The sequence below is a fragment of the Schistocerca piceifrons genome, chromosome X, assembly GCF_021461385.2.
Source record: "Schistocerca piceifrons isolate TAMUIC-IGC-003096 chromosome X, iqSchPice1.1, whole genome shotgun sequence".
Lineage (NCBI taxonomy): Eukaryota > Metazoa > Arthropoda > Insecta > Orthoptera > Acrididae > Schistocerca > Schistocerca piceifrons.
Window position 1 is genome coordinate 742,764,998 of NC_060149.1, and position 15,286 is coordinate 742,780,283.

Consider the following 15,286-nt stretch of genomic DNA (forward strand, 5'->3'; position numbering starts at 1 on the left):
GTCATTTTGCTTTTTCACTTCTCGTTTCTTCCTTCCTTTGGTTGGTCCCTTTCTTTGCTCTTCTCCACCTCACTGTCTTCCTTACTCTTTCCCCTGCAAAATCTCCTTGCCCTCTCATTGCCTTCTTCTCCTTGCCTTCTCATTGCCTTCTTCTCCTTGCCTTCTCATTGCCTTCTTCTCCTTGCCTTCTCATTGCCTTCTTCTCCTTGCCTTCTCTGGTCTGCGCCTCGGCGTTTGAGACAGTCTGTTCTCTCTCTCTCTCTCTCTCTCTCTCTCTCTCTCTCTCTCTCTCTCTCTCTCTCTCTCTCTCCTTTTTCCTCTTCTTCCTTCCTCCCTGTGCGCGCCTGAAGGCCGACCCACGCGTTCGCACGCGTAGCCGGTGACGGGGTAACGCGTAATTCCCCACCCTGGGTAGACATGTAAGGCATGCGCGTACCCCCTGGTAAAGGCCAGGCCCGGGGAGGGGTGATTGCCTGAGCTGATACCTTCTGACCATGCTGATTGGTCCCTCCGTCTGTTTCTCGGGAGGTGTGACCTGAGGTGTAAACATTCACCTAAGGCGGGAGTGCCCTCTGAGAGGGTCCCCACAAGGAAGGAGCGCGCCATCGGAGACGCTGGCAATCATGGGGGATTCCTCCGCAATGGATTTCACTCCATCTCTCTCGACTTCTGCCCAAAAACGGAAACTTGACCAGCTACCAGTGACAAAAGTACTACCGCCTGCCCCACAGTTCCTCGTCGTTTCTCGATCTGAGGACGGAAAGGATTTTTCCTCTGTCAACCCTTTCGTTATCCAGAAGGGCGTAGATGCCATAGCCGGATCTGTCAAATCTTGTACTAGGTTGCGTAACGGTACCTTATTACTCGAAACTGAGAGTGCCTTTCAGGCACAAAAACTGCTTCGGGCCACACTCCTGTACACGTTCCCTGTCCGGGTGGAGGCTCACCGAACTTTGAATTCGTCTCGTGGTGTGGTCTATACTGGATCCCTCGACGGCTTGACTGACGAGGAGATTCAATCTTTCCTTGCTGAGCAGGGCGTGACGGCTGTCCATAGGGTCATGAAAAAGGTCAACAATGACCTTGTACCGACCCGGACACTTTTCTTGACCTTTGATAGTGTTAAGCTGCCATCGCGCATCAAGGCGGGCTACGAGGTTATTTCTGTTCGCCCCTATGTCCCGACACCTACGCGCTGCTACCAGTGTCAGCGTTTCAATCACACTAGACAGTCTTGTTCCAATGCGGCTAAATGTGTCACTTGTGGCAGGGATGCCCATGAGGGTGACTGTCCACCTCCGTCTCCTTGTTGTGTGAACTGTCAGGGTGACCATGCCGCATCCTCCCGCGACTGTCCTGTCTATAAGGAAGAACGCTGTATCCAAGAAATTCGGGTCAAAGAGAAAGTGTCCACCTCGGCTGCTCGCAAGCTATTGGCTAGTAGGAAGCCCACGCTGCTCCCAGCGTGGAAATACAGTACTGTCCTTGCCTCTCCTCGGACTACCAGGGAGGTGGCAACCCAGACATGCGATCTGACCTTCAACACCACGGTCGTCCGTTCGGCCAGTGCTACGATCGCGCGGTCGACGTCTCCTCTTCCTCCCATCACCCCACAGACACCAGCCCCTTCATCAGCTTCTGCTAAGACGAAGACCCAGAAGCCAGATGCACGGGCCTTCAAGAAGGAACCGTCCCGTGCAGACTTCCTACGTACCTCGACCTCCCAGCCTTCGACTGATACTTCCACCAAACGACCTTCCAGCCTTCGACTGATACTTCCACCAAACGACCTTCCAAGAAGGCTCATAGGAAGCACAGTTCTCCTTCTCCGCCGTGGCGCGTTTCTTCTCCTGCGCCACCCAGCGGTTGCCGCCCCAGGCCGTCATCCGTTTCGCCTGGGCGCACCGCTGGTAGCCGAACATCTGGCCGTTCACCGGTGGAGGAAGCTCCCCCTCCCGGCCATCTTCCCAAGATGGCCGATGAACCTATAGACCCAATGGACGATGACTGTCCGCCTACTGATAGCGGCGGCAGTGCTCGCTCGAAGCCAGGCCCTCAGCGGCCTTCGAGGTGACCCCTTCTTTCATCTTCCCTTTTTTTTCTTACTATGGCACTTATTCACTGGAATATTCGCAGCATTCGCTCCAACCGAGAGGACTTGAAGTTGCTGCTCCGCTTGCACCGTCCGCTCGTCGTAACCCTCCAGGAAACGAAGCTACGCCCATGCGATCAAATTGCCTTGGCACACTACACCTCTGTGCGTTTTGACCTACCCCCTGTGGTAGGTATCCCAGCTCATGGAGGGGTTATGTTGCTGGTCCGGGATGATATTTACTACGATCCCATCACGTTGCACACCGGCCTGCAGGCAGTTGCCATCCGCATTACTCTCCCCCCTCTTACATTTTCCATTTGTACCGTTTACACTCCATCGTCGTCTGCCGTTACCAGGGCAGACATGATGCAACTTATTGCTCAGCTACCTGCACCATTTTTGTTAACTGGAGACTTCAATGCCCACCATCCCCTTTGGGGCTCTCCAGCATCCTGCCCGAGGGGCTCCCTGTTAGCAGACCTTTTCAACCAGCTCAATCTTGTCTGCCTCAATACTGGCGCCCCTACTTTTCTTTTGGACACATCTCACACCTATTCCCATTTAGACCTCTCTATATGTACTCCCCAACTTGCACGCCGGTTTGAGTGGTATGCACTTTCTGTTACATATTCGAGCGACCACTTCCCGTGTGTTATCCATCTCCTGCAGCATACCCCCTCTCCGTGCTCATCTAGTTGGAACATCTCCAAAGCAGACTGGGGGCTCTTCTCTTCCAGGGCGACCTTTCAGGATGAAACCTTCACAAGCTGCGATAGTCAGGTCGCACACCTCACGGAAGTCATTCTCACTGCTGCTGAATATTCCATCCCTCACCCTACTTCTTCTCCACGTCGCGTACCGGTCCCCTGGTGGACCGCAGCATGTAGAGACGCTTTACGTGCTCGTCGACGTGCTTTACGCACCTTTAAACGCCACCCTACAGTGGCGAATTGTATCAATTATAAACGATTACGTGCACAGTGTTGTCGTATTATTAAAGAAAGCAAGAAAGCCAGCTGGGCTGCTTTCACAAGCACCTTCAACAGTTTTACTCCTTCTTCTGTTGTCTGGGATAGCCTGCGCCGGCTATCTGGCACTAAGGTCCACTCACCAGTTTCTGGCTTGACGGTCGCGAATGACGTCCTTGTGGCCCCTGAGGCTGTCTCCAATGCCTTCGGCCGCTTTTTCGCAGAGGTTTCGAGCTCCGCTCATTACCACCCTGCCTTCCTCCCCCGCAAACAGGCAGAGGAGGCTAGGCCACCTAACTTCCGCTCCTCGAATCGTGAAAGTTATAATGCCCCATTCACCATGCGGGAACTCGAAAACGCACTTGGCCGATCATGGTCCTCCGCTCCAGGGCCTGATTCTATTCATATTCAGATGCTGAAGAACCTTTCTCCTGCGGGTAAAGGTTTTCTTCTTCGTACTTATAATCGCATCTGGATTGAGGGACATGTTCCCGCATGCTGGCGCGAGTCTATTGTTGTACCGATTCCTAAGCCGGGGAAAGACAAGCACTTGCCTTCCAGTTATCGACCCATCTCGCTTACCAGCTGTGTCTGTAAAGTGATGGAGCGAATGGTTAACTCTCGATTGGTTTGGCTGCTCGAGTCTCGACGCCTACTTACCAACGTACAATGTGGATTTCGTAGGCGCCACTCTGCTGTTGACCATCTGGTTATCTTGTTGACCTTCATTATGAATAACTTCTTGCGGAAGCGCCCAACCGCGGCTGTGTTCTTTGATTTGGAGAAGGCTTATGACACCTGTTGGAGGGCGGGCACATTCTCCGCACCATGCATACATGGGGCCTTCGCGGTCGCCTCCCTCTTTTTATTCGTTCCTTTTTAATGCTTCGACAGTTCAGGGTACGTGTGGGTTCTGTCCTGTCACACACCTTTCGCCAGGAGAGTGGAGTGCCACAGGGCTCAGTTTTGAGCGTCGCTCTCTTCGCCATAGCGATCAATCCAATAATGGATTGCCTCCCAGCTGATGTATCAGGCTCCCTTTTCGTGGATGGTTTTACCATCTATTGCAGCGCACAGTGTACGTGTTTCCTGGAGCGCTGTCTTCAGCGTTCTCATGACCGTCTTTACTCCTGGAGTGTCGCCAATGGCTTCCGTTTTTCTGCCGAGAAGACGGTCTGTATTAACTTCTGGCGCTACAAAGAGTTTCTCCCACCGTCCTTACGACTCGGTCCCGTTGCTCTCCCATTTGTGGAGACAACAAAATTTTTAGGTCTTACATTTGACAGGAAACTTAGTTGGTCTCCACATGTGTCATATTTGGCTGCCCGTTGTACCCGTCCTCTAAATGTCCTCCGTGTTCTCAGTGGTATGTCGTGGGGAGCGGATCGAACCGTTCTACTTCCCCTATATCGGTCGATCGTCCGCTCCAAGCTGGATTATGGGAGCTTCGTATACTCCTCTGCACGGCCATCCATCTTGTGCCGCCTCAACTCCATACAACATCGGGGTTTACGACTTGCGATCGGAGCGTTTTATACTAGTCCCGTCGAGAGTCTTCATGCTGACGCTGGTGAGTTGCCACTCACCTACCGGCGCGATATACTGCTTTGTCGGTATGCCTGTCGGCTACTGGCAATGCCCGACCACCCATCTTATCGTTCCTTTTTTGATGACTCTCTCGACAGTCAATACGGGTTGTATGTCTCTGCCCTGCTACCCCCTGGAGTTCGCTTTCGTCGCCTCCTTCAACACCTTAATTTTTCACTCCCTGCAACCTTTCGAGTGGGCGAGAGCCACACGCCACCTTGGCTCCAGGCTCAGGTTCGCGTCCACCTTGACCTCTGCTCGCTCCCGAAGGAGGTTACCCCCGGTTCAGTCTACCACTCCCGTTTTGTCGAACTTCGTTCGAAGTTCATTATTATGACCTTCATTTATACAGATGGCTCTAAGACCAATGACGGGGTCGGGTGTTCTTTTATTGTCGGGGCACAAAGTTTCAAATACCGGCTCCATGGCCATTGTTCGGTCTTCACAGCTGAGCTCTTTGCCCTCTACCAGGCAGTTCTTTACATCTGCCGCCACCGACATTCTGCATATGTCATCTGCTCCGATTCCCTGAGCGCTATCCAGAGCCTCAGTGATCCCTACCCGGTTCACCCTTTCGTGCACCGGATCCAACGCTCTCTTCAGCAGCTGGTGGACATCGGTTCTCCGGTTAGCTTTTAGTGGGTTCCTGGCCATGTCGGTATCCCTGGGAACGAAGCTGCAGATGCCGCGGCCAAGGCTGCGGTCCTCCAGCCTCGGACAGCTTCTTGTTGTGTCCCTTCGTCAGATTGTAGCAGGGTCATTTGTCGGCGCATTTTATCGCTGTGACATGCCGATTGGGCTGCACTTACAGACAACTAGCTTCGGGCCTTGAAACCTCTTCCCGTGGCTTGGACGTCCTCCTCACGCCCTTCTCGGTGGGAGGAGGTAGTTTTGGCCCGGTTAAGAATTGGACACTGCCAGTTCAGCCATCGCCATCTGCTGACGGCTGCGCCGGCGCCGTTCTGCCCATGTGGGCAATTGCTGATGTCCACCACATTTTAACGTCCTGTCCGGATTTTAACACCCTGCGTCTTGATCTTGGCCTGCCATGTACTGTAGAAGCCATTTTAGCGGATGACCCACGAGCAGCTGCTCGCATTCTTCATTTTATCAATTTGACAACCCTCTCAAAGGACATTTGATTATGCTGTTTTCTTTTTTTTAATCCTATGCCTGTCAGTCTGTCTTTTATCGTGTTTTCCGTTTTGTTGCTGTTTTAAACTTGTGACTCGCGGTGCATTCCTAATGTAGTCTGGGCGCTAATGACCATTGAAGTTGTGCGCCCTAAAACCAAAAAAAAAAAAAAAAAAAAAACAAAACTTACTGTAAGGTTTTAGAATACTCAGCTGACTAACACTGAATAAAGGGAGATCTAAATTATGTGCATATCAAACAAAGCAAGGGGGGGGGGGGGGGGAGAGAGAGAGAGAGAGAGAGAGAGAGAGAGAGAGAGAGAGAGAGAGAGAGAGAGTGAGAGGGGGGGGGGAGGGGGTAATTGGCTCCCAGCTTGTCTCTTACATGTTCTTTTGTTTATTTCCCTGCTGGTACTACCAGTAACCTTACCATTTACTACACTATTTATGTAGTGTACCAAAACTACTGAACCATAGTTTCGATAGAGTGAAACTCTAGTTGCAACAGATTGTTGTCATGTGCAATTTTGAGTATATTTTCAGATATACATGAAGTGCATCAGCAATTGCAGATGGGTATCATCCTTTGCCAGACTCAGTGACTAAAGAATCCTGTCTTGTATATACTGTATCCTTACAATTTACTGTAGAAAGAAACTGAAAGTGCTCTGTATCATCTGCCGTAATCATCCAGCATATCATTAAGGTTTGTCCTCAAAATTAGCTGTGGTACATTCTTGTAGGATACAGCCACAGATCTGCATCTTACACTTCAGTGGCATTGTAAGTGTAACAGGAGTTACCACTTCTGCTGATCATGTTACTATCAGAAAGTTCAAGAGACAGTATGGAATGATAATGTTATGACACCATAGCTCTCTTAAGTGATAAATGCACAGACTGCAAATGGACATTAGTAAGATGATACACATGTTCGTAAAGAGCTACCTTTCATTGAACAAAAACCCAGTGATTTAACTACAGAAAACATAATTAATATGCATAGTGTTAACCTGATATTAAGTTATTTACTTAGAGAATGGACTGTCACTCAAATCCCATACGAATAAAATGACCAGCCTTGAACAAAATGCAGTGGGACATGATCTTTAGAGTAGTGGCAGTCTGGAGAACCTTAACAGGACTTTATGCAGGTGACATGTAAATGAGAAAGTGCAGAGTACTTTCGTGTCTGTGTAAGAAAGTCAGTGGGAACAATCACTGATAAAAAACTCTACACTAGACATGAGTTGGGGAATGAATTGATGAATACCACATATGGCAGGGGGGGGGGGTGCAAGGATGCAAGGAGACACGGGAAGTAAATTTGATTCTTGTAGAAATAACCCAGTGGGCTGTATTTGCTGTGCTTGTGCATGTGCATACTTGGTTTTTGCATGAAAAGTCTGTATACCAACTTGTCAAAACACAGTAGTCCACTAAAGTGCGCGTCATATATCTTGGCAGCCGAGTTTAGGTTCGTTCTGCGCATCTGACGTCACAAAACACAGTCAGCCAATCAGCAGAGAACGACGTTGCCAGATGTCGACAGCAGTGCATAGCACAGACAAGTGTCTTCAGTTTTAGAAACGTTCAGTCATAAATAAAGTAATAGAACAAAAGCAATGTCTTGATAGCAGACTTTCTTTTACAGAAAGTTTGGAAAAAGCGTTCTTTATACCAATTTCTTCATATTCTATTAATTAATTAAACCAAACAAGCAATAAGGCTCCTAATTCAGGCGATAGCAAGGAAAGGTGTTTGTTTCAATCTCACGAACTGCTTTTTCGCAATAAAGAACAGCGGTAATTATTTATTTCCTATTGTACTTCGACGAAGTGTGAGTAATTCATAGTCATACCAACAGTGTTTATAAGTAGTTGCGTGAGGTGTTACAGTCATTATGGAGTTACACTGTTCGATGAGCGGAGGTAGCGGAATGGTTAAGGTGTTAGGCTGCCAAGTGAAAGGTTATGAGTTCAAACCTTGTGCGGGGCTTAATATTTTCTTTATTTAAAAACAATATTGGAGTGCCTTACTTCACGAATTTTATTCGTTTGAATGAAATTTCTAGTGCTTTGCCTCTTCATTAACTTTTTCGCTGCTGCAGACACGTGCTCCCCGCATTCCGCGCTGTGCGCGATTTTGTCATCACTGCACCTCTCGCCTGTGCAGACACATGGTGTTCCCACTGCTTTGACACACTTATCATTCGATTTCACAAAAACTATTTGGCCAAAAAATTTGATTTTTACACGTCTTCTTGCCTGATACCTTCCCCCCATAAATGACTTAATTTTGTTTTGATGTGCAGCATTAAATGTAGTAAACCATTGCACGAAATTTTGAAGAGTTTGCAGAGGTAAAAGTCCATAGCGTATACTTTCCGTATGGTCGATTTTAGTTGCCACAATGTTGAGAATGAAATGTGGACAAGATACCTAAATTTCATATAATATTTACTGTATAACAATATCTCATTTAATTTAAGTACCACATAGGTGTCATATGTAATATTGAGAAATATTCAGTCTTTCGCGACTGTAATAAAAGTTTTATATACACACGGCGCGTTTGGCTTTATTTTAAAGCACTTCCATCGGTGAAAGGTATGGCACATACACAATGGTATTCATGTTATATTTCTTGTTTTTGTTCCACAGTCGCAGTTTTACCAATGGTATTGAAATATATCCCTCTTCTGCAACTGTAATAAGCGACTTATTTAGACCAGACGCGTTTCTCTCTTTTGAAGCATCATAAGAGGACTGTATTTTGTGTCCTCCATTGCCAAGTCACCTTTCGTAGTTTTGTGCTGCGGTAGCACAATATTCAACGCTTGTGTTGGCTCATCAGTGTTTTAGCAAATAAATGCTGTTTGTGTGTGCCACACACAAAATTATATTTGACATAACTCTGAGTACTTCACTGACAGATGGTATATTCAAGTCCTAATGTTTTTGTAAGTCCACAGTTTTGTTTAATGTATTTTGTCTACTTCCTTTTGATTGATTGAAGTGCTTTAAAATAAAGCCAAACGTGCCCAGTGTAAGTAAAACTTCTGTTACGGTTGCGAAAGGTGGAATATTTCTCAATATTACATATGACACTTATGTGGTACTTCAATTAAATGAAATATATAGGTATCTTGTCCACATTTCATTCTCAACATTGTGGCAACTAAAATCGACCATACGGAAAGTATACTCTACGGACTTTTACCTCTGCAAACTCTTCAAAATTTCGTGCAAATGTTTACTATATTTAATGCTGCATAATAACTGCGTTGAACATCGAAACAAAATTAAGTCATTTATGGGGGGAAGGTATCAGTCAAGAAGATAGGTAAAAATCTAATTTTTGAGCCAAATAGTTTTTGTGGAATCGAATGATAAAGAGTGTCAAAGCAGTCAGAACACAATGTGTCTGCACAGGTGAGCAGTGCAGTGACAAAATCGCCCACAGCGCGGAATGCAGGGAGCACGTCTTTGTAGCAGCGAAAGGGTTAATGCGGCCGTGGTGGCTTTACTTCATGAACTGCGCGCTCCCCCCTACACGTAAGCTTGCGAACTATGCTATACTATGGCGCTGCTTCTATTGGCGCGTGCATCGTGTGCAACTGGCAACGCAGCAATCTCCAGCGTCTGGGCGGGCATGCGCGAGCCGCCAAGATAAAAGAATTGAACTATAGTACAACAATCATAGTGAAAGTGCTGCTGTCAAAAAAGTGGTTCACCAAGCATTGTAGAGAGAGAGAGAGAGAGAGAGAGAGAGAGAGAGAGATAGAGAGAGAGAGAGAGAGAGAGAGTGTGTGTGTGTGTGTGTGTGTGTGTGTGTGTGTGTGTGTGTGTGTGTCCACCAGTTAATGACAAAACAAAATCTTCATGAAAAAATTCGGTAATAGTTTATAGTTATGTCAATTTATGGACAAGGAGATGCTGTTAATTACAAAAAGAAAGAGGAGAAAAATTTGAACTTCAGAAAAGTGGTGACTAGGAATATGTCAGCAGCAAAAGTACAGTTAAAAGATGAATGTGCATATCACTGTGTACTACTGCTGTTCTTCATGAATAATAGCATTCATCTCTGAGGCAAGCAGACAACCACATAATATAGCAGAATGAACAACACATCAGTTAGAAACTTGACTTTAAAAAAAAGACAAAAATCCCTTGAACAAAAAGAGGAAGTAAGATACCAAAGGCTGCAGTGCTTGGAATTATAGGTAAATAACAGAATTGGGGGGAGGGGGGGGCGCTTGTTAGTGGGAAGGGATAAATTGATGTCTCTACAGTGCACAAGCTGGCCTTTGCAGAAAGAGGCAGCTCTGGAAGAATAGAATTATATGAAGAGTAAATGTACATTCACTGAGTGACAACCGAGCGAGGTGGCGCAGTGGTTAGCACACTGGACTCGCATTCGGGAGGACGACGGTTCAATCCCGTCTCCGGCCATCCTGATTTAGGTTTTCCGTGATTTCCCTAAATCGTTTCAGGCGAATGCCGAGATGGTTCCTTTGAAAGGGCACGGCCGATTTCCTTCCCTAACCCGAGCTTGCGCTCCGTCTCTAATGACCTCGTTGTCGACGGGACGTTAAACACTAACCACCACCACCACCACCACTGAGTGACAAATCAGAATATGTTTAAAAATTCATCTCGGGGAAAAGTATTTAACCAGGGGATGGAGATGAGCCAACTATTAGTTGTGGAAGGAGATGAACGTAAAACTTAAGGTGTTTACAAAATGTGGTGGTTGAGTGAAAGGATGAGTAAAAGATCAAATATAGTAAATGTTCTGAAATGATGATGATGATGATGATGATGATGATGGGAGGAGGAGGAACTGTGAAAAGGCAAAAGATGTAGCCAAGCAGAGGACATAATACAAAATAATAACATTAAAGCAAACCAGTGCAAGGAGTAAAGGTTTGCAAAAATATATTTATTTATTTATTGGTGAGGCCTTTGAGTGAATAATAAGAGTGCAGGACATTAGTGGAAAAACAGAGGTTAATAATGGTTCCAATAGAGTGAACTTTGATACAGAACTAAGTTAAAATAACTGTATATTTAAAGAACCACAATGAAGATAAGAATGAAGTAATCATATGGAGAACAAATACCAACAAAAATTTAAGATGCAATAGCTGTTCAGGATAAGATATTAAAGATATTGGCATCATTTTAACTGGCCAGTATGGAAAATACACACATCAAAAAAAGTTTTGCATCATCTCGGTTCTGAGAGTACCGGAACCTCTACAAAAAATTGGAATAGAGATCAACATAAACATCATTTCTGTCCTTTTTATTGCTCATGAAAACCACACATTGCATGTTCTACCACCATACAGCGAGACCTTCAGAGTTGGTGGTCCAGATTGCTGTACACACCAGCACCTCTAATACCCAGTAGCAAGTCCTATTGCATTGATGCATGCCTACATTCATCATGGCATACTACCCACAAGTTCATCAAGGCATTGTTGGTCCAGATTGTCCCACACCTCAATGGCAATTTGGCGTATATCTGTCAGAGTGGTTGGTGGGTCACGTCATCCATAAACAGCCCTTTTCAGTCTATCCCAGGCATGTTGGATAGGGTTCATGCGCGAAGAACATGCTGGCCCCTCTAGTCAAGTGATGTTATCCTGAAGAAAGTCATTAACAAGATGTGCACGATGGGGGCGCAAATTGTTGTCCATGAAGAGGAATGCCTTGCCAATATGCTGCCGATATACTTGCACTATTGGTCGGACGGTGGCATTCACGTATGGTTCAGCAGTTACGGTGCCTTCCTTGACCACCAGCAGCGTACGTCGACCCCACATAATGCCACCCCAAAACCTCCACCTTGCTCCACTCGCTGGACAATGTGTCTAAGGCATTCAGCCTGACCAGCTTGCCTCTGAACACATCTCTGACGATTGTCTGGTTGAAGGCATATGCGATACTCATTGGTGAAGAGAATGTAATGCCAATCCTGAGCGATCCATTCGGCATGTTGTTGGGCCCATTTGTGCCGTGCTGCATGGTGTCATAGTTGCAAAGATGGACCTCGGGAGTGAGGTTGTGTATCATGCAGCCTACTGCGCACAGTTTGAGTTATAACATGACGTCCTGTGGCAGCATGAAAAGCATTATTCAACATTGTGGTGTTGCTGTCGGAGTTCTTCCAAGCCATAATCCGTAGGTAGCGGTCATCCACTGCATCCACTGCCCTGGTGCGGCCTGAGCGAGGCATGTCATCGACAGTTCCTGTCTCTCTGTATCTCCTCCGTGCCTGAACAACATTGCTTTGGTTCACTCAGTCGCCCCTGACACTTCCCTTGTTGAGAGCCCTTCCTGGCACAAAGTAACAATGCAGGCATGATCGAATCGCGGTATTGACTGTCTAGGCATGGTTGAACTACAGACAACACGAGCCATGTTCCTCCTTCCTGGTGGAATGACAGGAACTGATCTGCTGTTGGACCCCCTCCCTCTAATAGGTGTTGCTCATGCATTGTTGTTTACATCTTTGGGCAGGTTTAGTGACATCTCTGAACAGTCAAAGGGCCTGTGTCTGTGATACAATATCCAGTCAATGTCTATCTTCAGGAGTTCTGGAAACCGGGGTGATGCAAAACATTTTTTGGTGTGTGTAGTTTCATGGTGGTCATCTGAGAGAGAGAATACACATTGACCATAGAACAGAACAGGAATGTGTCTGTTAGTGTTATTAGATTCACAAGTATGACTGTGCTGTGCACAGAATAAACATCTCCAGTGTGTAATAGATTTTTTGCAGGGCATAGGAAAGGAACTGGCCATCTTGTAACTCTCAAATTTGAGTGGCTATTTTATTGCCTAAACTGCATTTTTGTTAATTATGTGTAGTAGATGTGTTTGTATGTGCTTTCATGCTGTCCATTATTTAATTTTCTTTTTCCACTTTCAGAGCGTCAGGTTTGCCGAGAAAAAGTTGGTGACATGCTGACAGAAAAAATATTGTACATAGCAGAAGTTATGAATAGGCATGAGTATGTCCCCAAAATGCCCAATCAGTCAGAGCTGGATTTGATTTTTGACACAACATACCCTGATGTACAGCCATACTTGTTCAAGGTAATTAATGATCATAGTTTCAGGATTTGTGTGCACATGCATTAATTGTATGTACGTATCAGTCAGTAACAAAGTAGAAACTTTGAATTAATTTTGTTCTGAAAAGGTGATATATTTATTATGTATGTTTTCTTTGTATATTTTTTCCAGGTCTCATTTACAACATCAGGGCCATCAAATACATCAGTTGGTACTACAATGAAAAAGCTAATAAAGGAAACTCTTTCACTATAAGTCATTAATTTAAGTTCTATATCAATGCAAGAAATGTCTGTGTTGAAGATAACATTTGGTTCTATGTGTGAAGAAAGTGATTGTGAGAAGAATATTTTTGTCAGGGAGGTGATGTGCGCAGTTCGTGTACATAGTATTTGTCCTGCCATTTATAAATTTTAAGAGAGAATGTTGAGTAGCAGAGGCTATGAAGATAACTGCCATCTTCCAACAATCCTGTTGTTTTGTAATCACTCACTAATTGGTGTGTGGGTTGGTCTGAGAAACTAGTTTTAGCATTGTTGTTAATAATGTGACAGTGAATTATTTATAACTGGAGCTTGATTCGTGGTCTTCTCCTTAAATGTTTTTAATTTGAGTGTTTATTGACAGATTTGTTTTGACTACAATGTTGCAGCTCTGAAAGTCATTGTTGTTTTGAATAAATGAATGATGTATAATTTCAGCTTTGTGTATTTCCGTGCACAGGTGCATGTGCCAGGCCTCCCCTCCTGCGTGAGTGTGTTTGTGCGCATGTGGGTGTGTGTGCGCACCCACGTTTCCTTAATTAACAGTGGCATGAAGAGGTGGCACTGATTTGCTTTCTCTGTACAGCTGGCTACACTGGATGACATTCCATGTGTAGTCTGTTCTTCTGAGACACCGTTGAAAACTGATACACAGTCATGTGAGGGCTGCAGTATTCTGTGTACTACGTGCATTCTGTAATTGTCACCCACAAAAAATTCCATCAACTAACATATTTTGACAGGTTAACAGGTTAATGTCTGAGCCAATAGCTGAAGGTAGAGCAAACAACATTAGGCATAATTTTGATCATTATGTGAAATCTTCAGTACCTTCTGGTTCACATGTTACACACACCAATCACTGTAGCACTGTTGCAGGCAATATAAGCTTCATTATTGGGGTACAAGATGTATCTATTCATAATAGCAAATCTTTTATCCTCTGGCCATCTTTTTAGTTGGTAACTTAGATATAAAATGCCCTTAGTGTTGACAAGGCACATGGATCTCTGTCTCTCAAGCCATGTTTACCACTGGTAGACAACAGTACTTCATCACTCATCTCCAGTACTTTGTAAACATTGTCAAGTCACATTTTTAAGGCCAACTGCTAATATGCAGAGCAACTGTTGTTTCCATCACAAGGTGGAGGAGGAGTGGGGGGGTTAAAGTCTATGGATATATGGGACCTTATTTTCCACAACTTTTGAAGGTTTCGTGAAAAAGGATACACACAGTGATTGTGACTATGGCGGTAGTTGTACATTTTTCTAATAGGATTAAGACCTGCAGAATTTGGAGCCCAAGGGGCTTCATAAAGTTTTACCAGGTGCAGGAGATATATCCCAAATGATTAAATATGTGGGGGGACAGGGATATCCCAAATGATTAAATATGTGGGGGGACAAGGGGGGGGGGGGGGAGGGGTGGTGCAGTTCTCTCTATCAATGAAATTGGGACCAGTGATAAAATTCTTGAAAAGCTTACATAACACATTGACAGACCAAGGAGACTGTTTATTGACTTCTCTCTGCTTGTGTGTATTTTAAACTGACCAATAGAGCATATTTCGAAGAATGACTTGCCTATGGTATGTAAACAACACTTCACCCATAAACACAATCCTGTTTAGAAACACTGCACTACCTTGCATTTTTCGTAGACACTTTTTGGAGCTCTATAACTGAATTTGAAAAGTGACATGTGATTGTTTGTCACCACTGCTAAAAAGTTAGATGTATTTCTGTCATCAGTTGCTGTTATTTTTCATTGGAGTATTTTATTCTGCATACTTAGTATCTTGAAGTTCTTGTAATGTTTGCAATGACAAATCTGAGGACTTGACATTATCAGGCTGCTGATACACATACAACTGCAGTTTAACAGTTTGGTGACATTTGCCATAATGAAAACCATATCCGGGAGGACGACGGTTCAATCCCGCGTCCGGCCATCCTGATTTAGGTTTTCCGTGATTTCCCTAAATCGCTCCAGGCAAATGCCGGGATGGTTCCTTTCAAAGGGCACGGCCGACTTCCTTCCCCATCCTTGCCTAATCCGATGAGACCGATGACCTCGCTGTCTGGTCTCCTTCCCCGATACAACCAACCAACCAAAACCATATCCACTTTCTCCACTGCTGTAGGCATTG

At 45.3% G+C, this 15,286-nt stretch overlaps 1 protein-coding gene across 1 annotated transcript in view; it reads left to right on the forward strand.

Moving 5' to 3' along the window:
• The window catches only part of LOC124721839 (autophagy-related protein 101), a 39,834-nt gene extending 26,268 nt beyond the window's left edge, over nucleotides 1–13,566 (forward strand). Inside the window, exons 4-5 of the mRNA XM_047246967.1 lie at nucleotides 12,726–12,892; nucleotides 13,043–13,566. Of these exons, the coding sequence (XP_047102923.1) occupies nucleotides 12,726–12,892; nucleotides 13,043–13,126 (251 nt within the window). The 3' untranslated portion in view covers nucleotides 13,127–13,566. The remainder of the gene's footprint in view (nucleotides 1–12,725; nucleotides 12,893–13,042) is intronic.
• The last annotated feature ends 1,720 nt before the right edge of the window (nucleotides 13,567–15,286 follow it).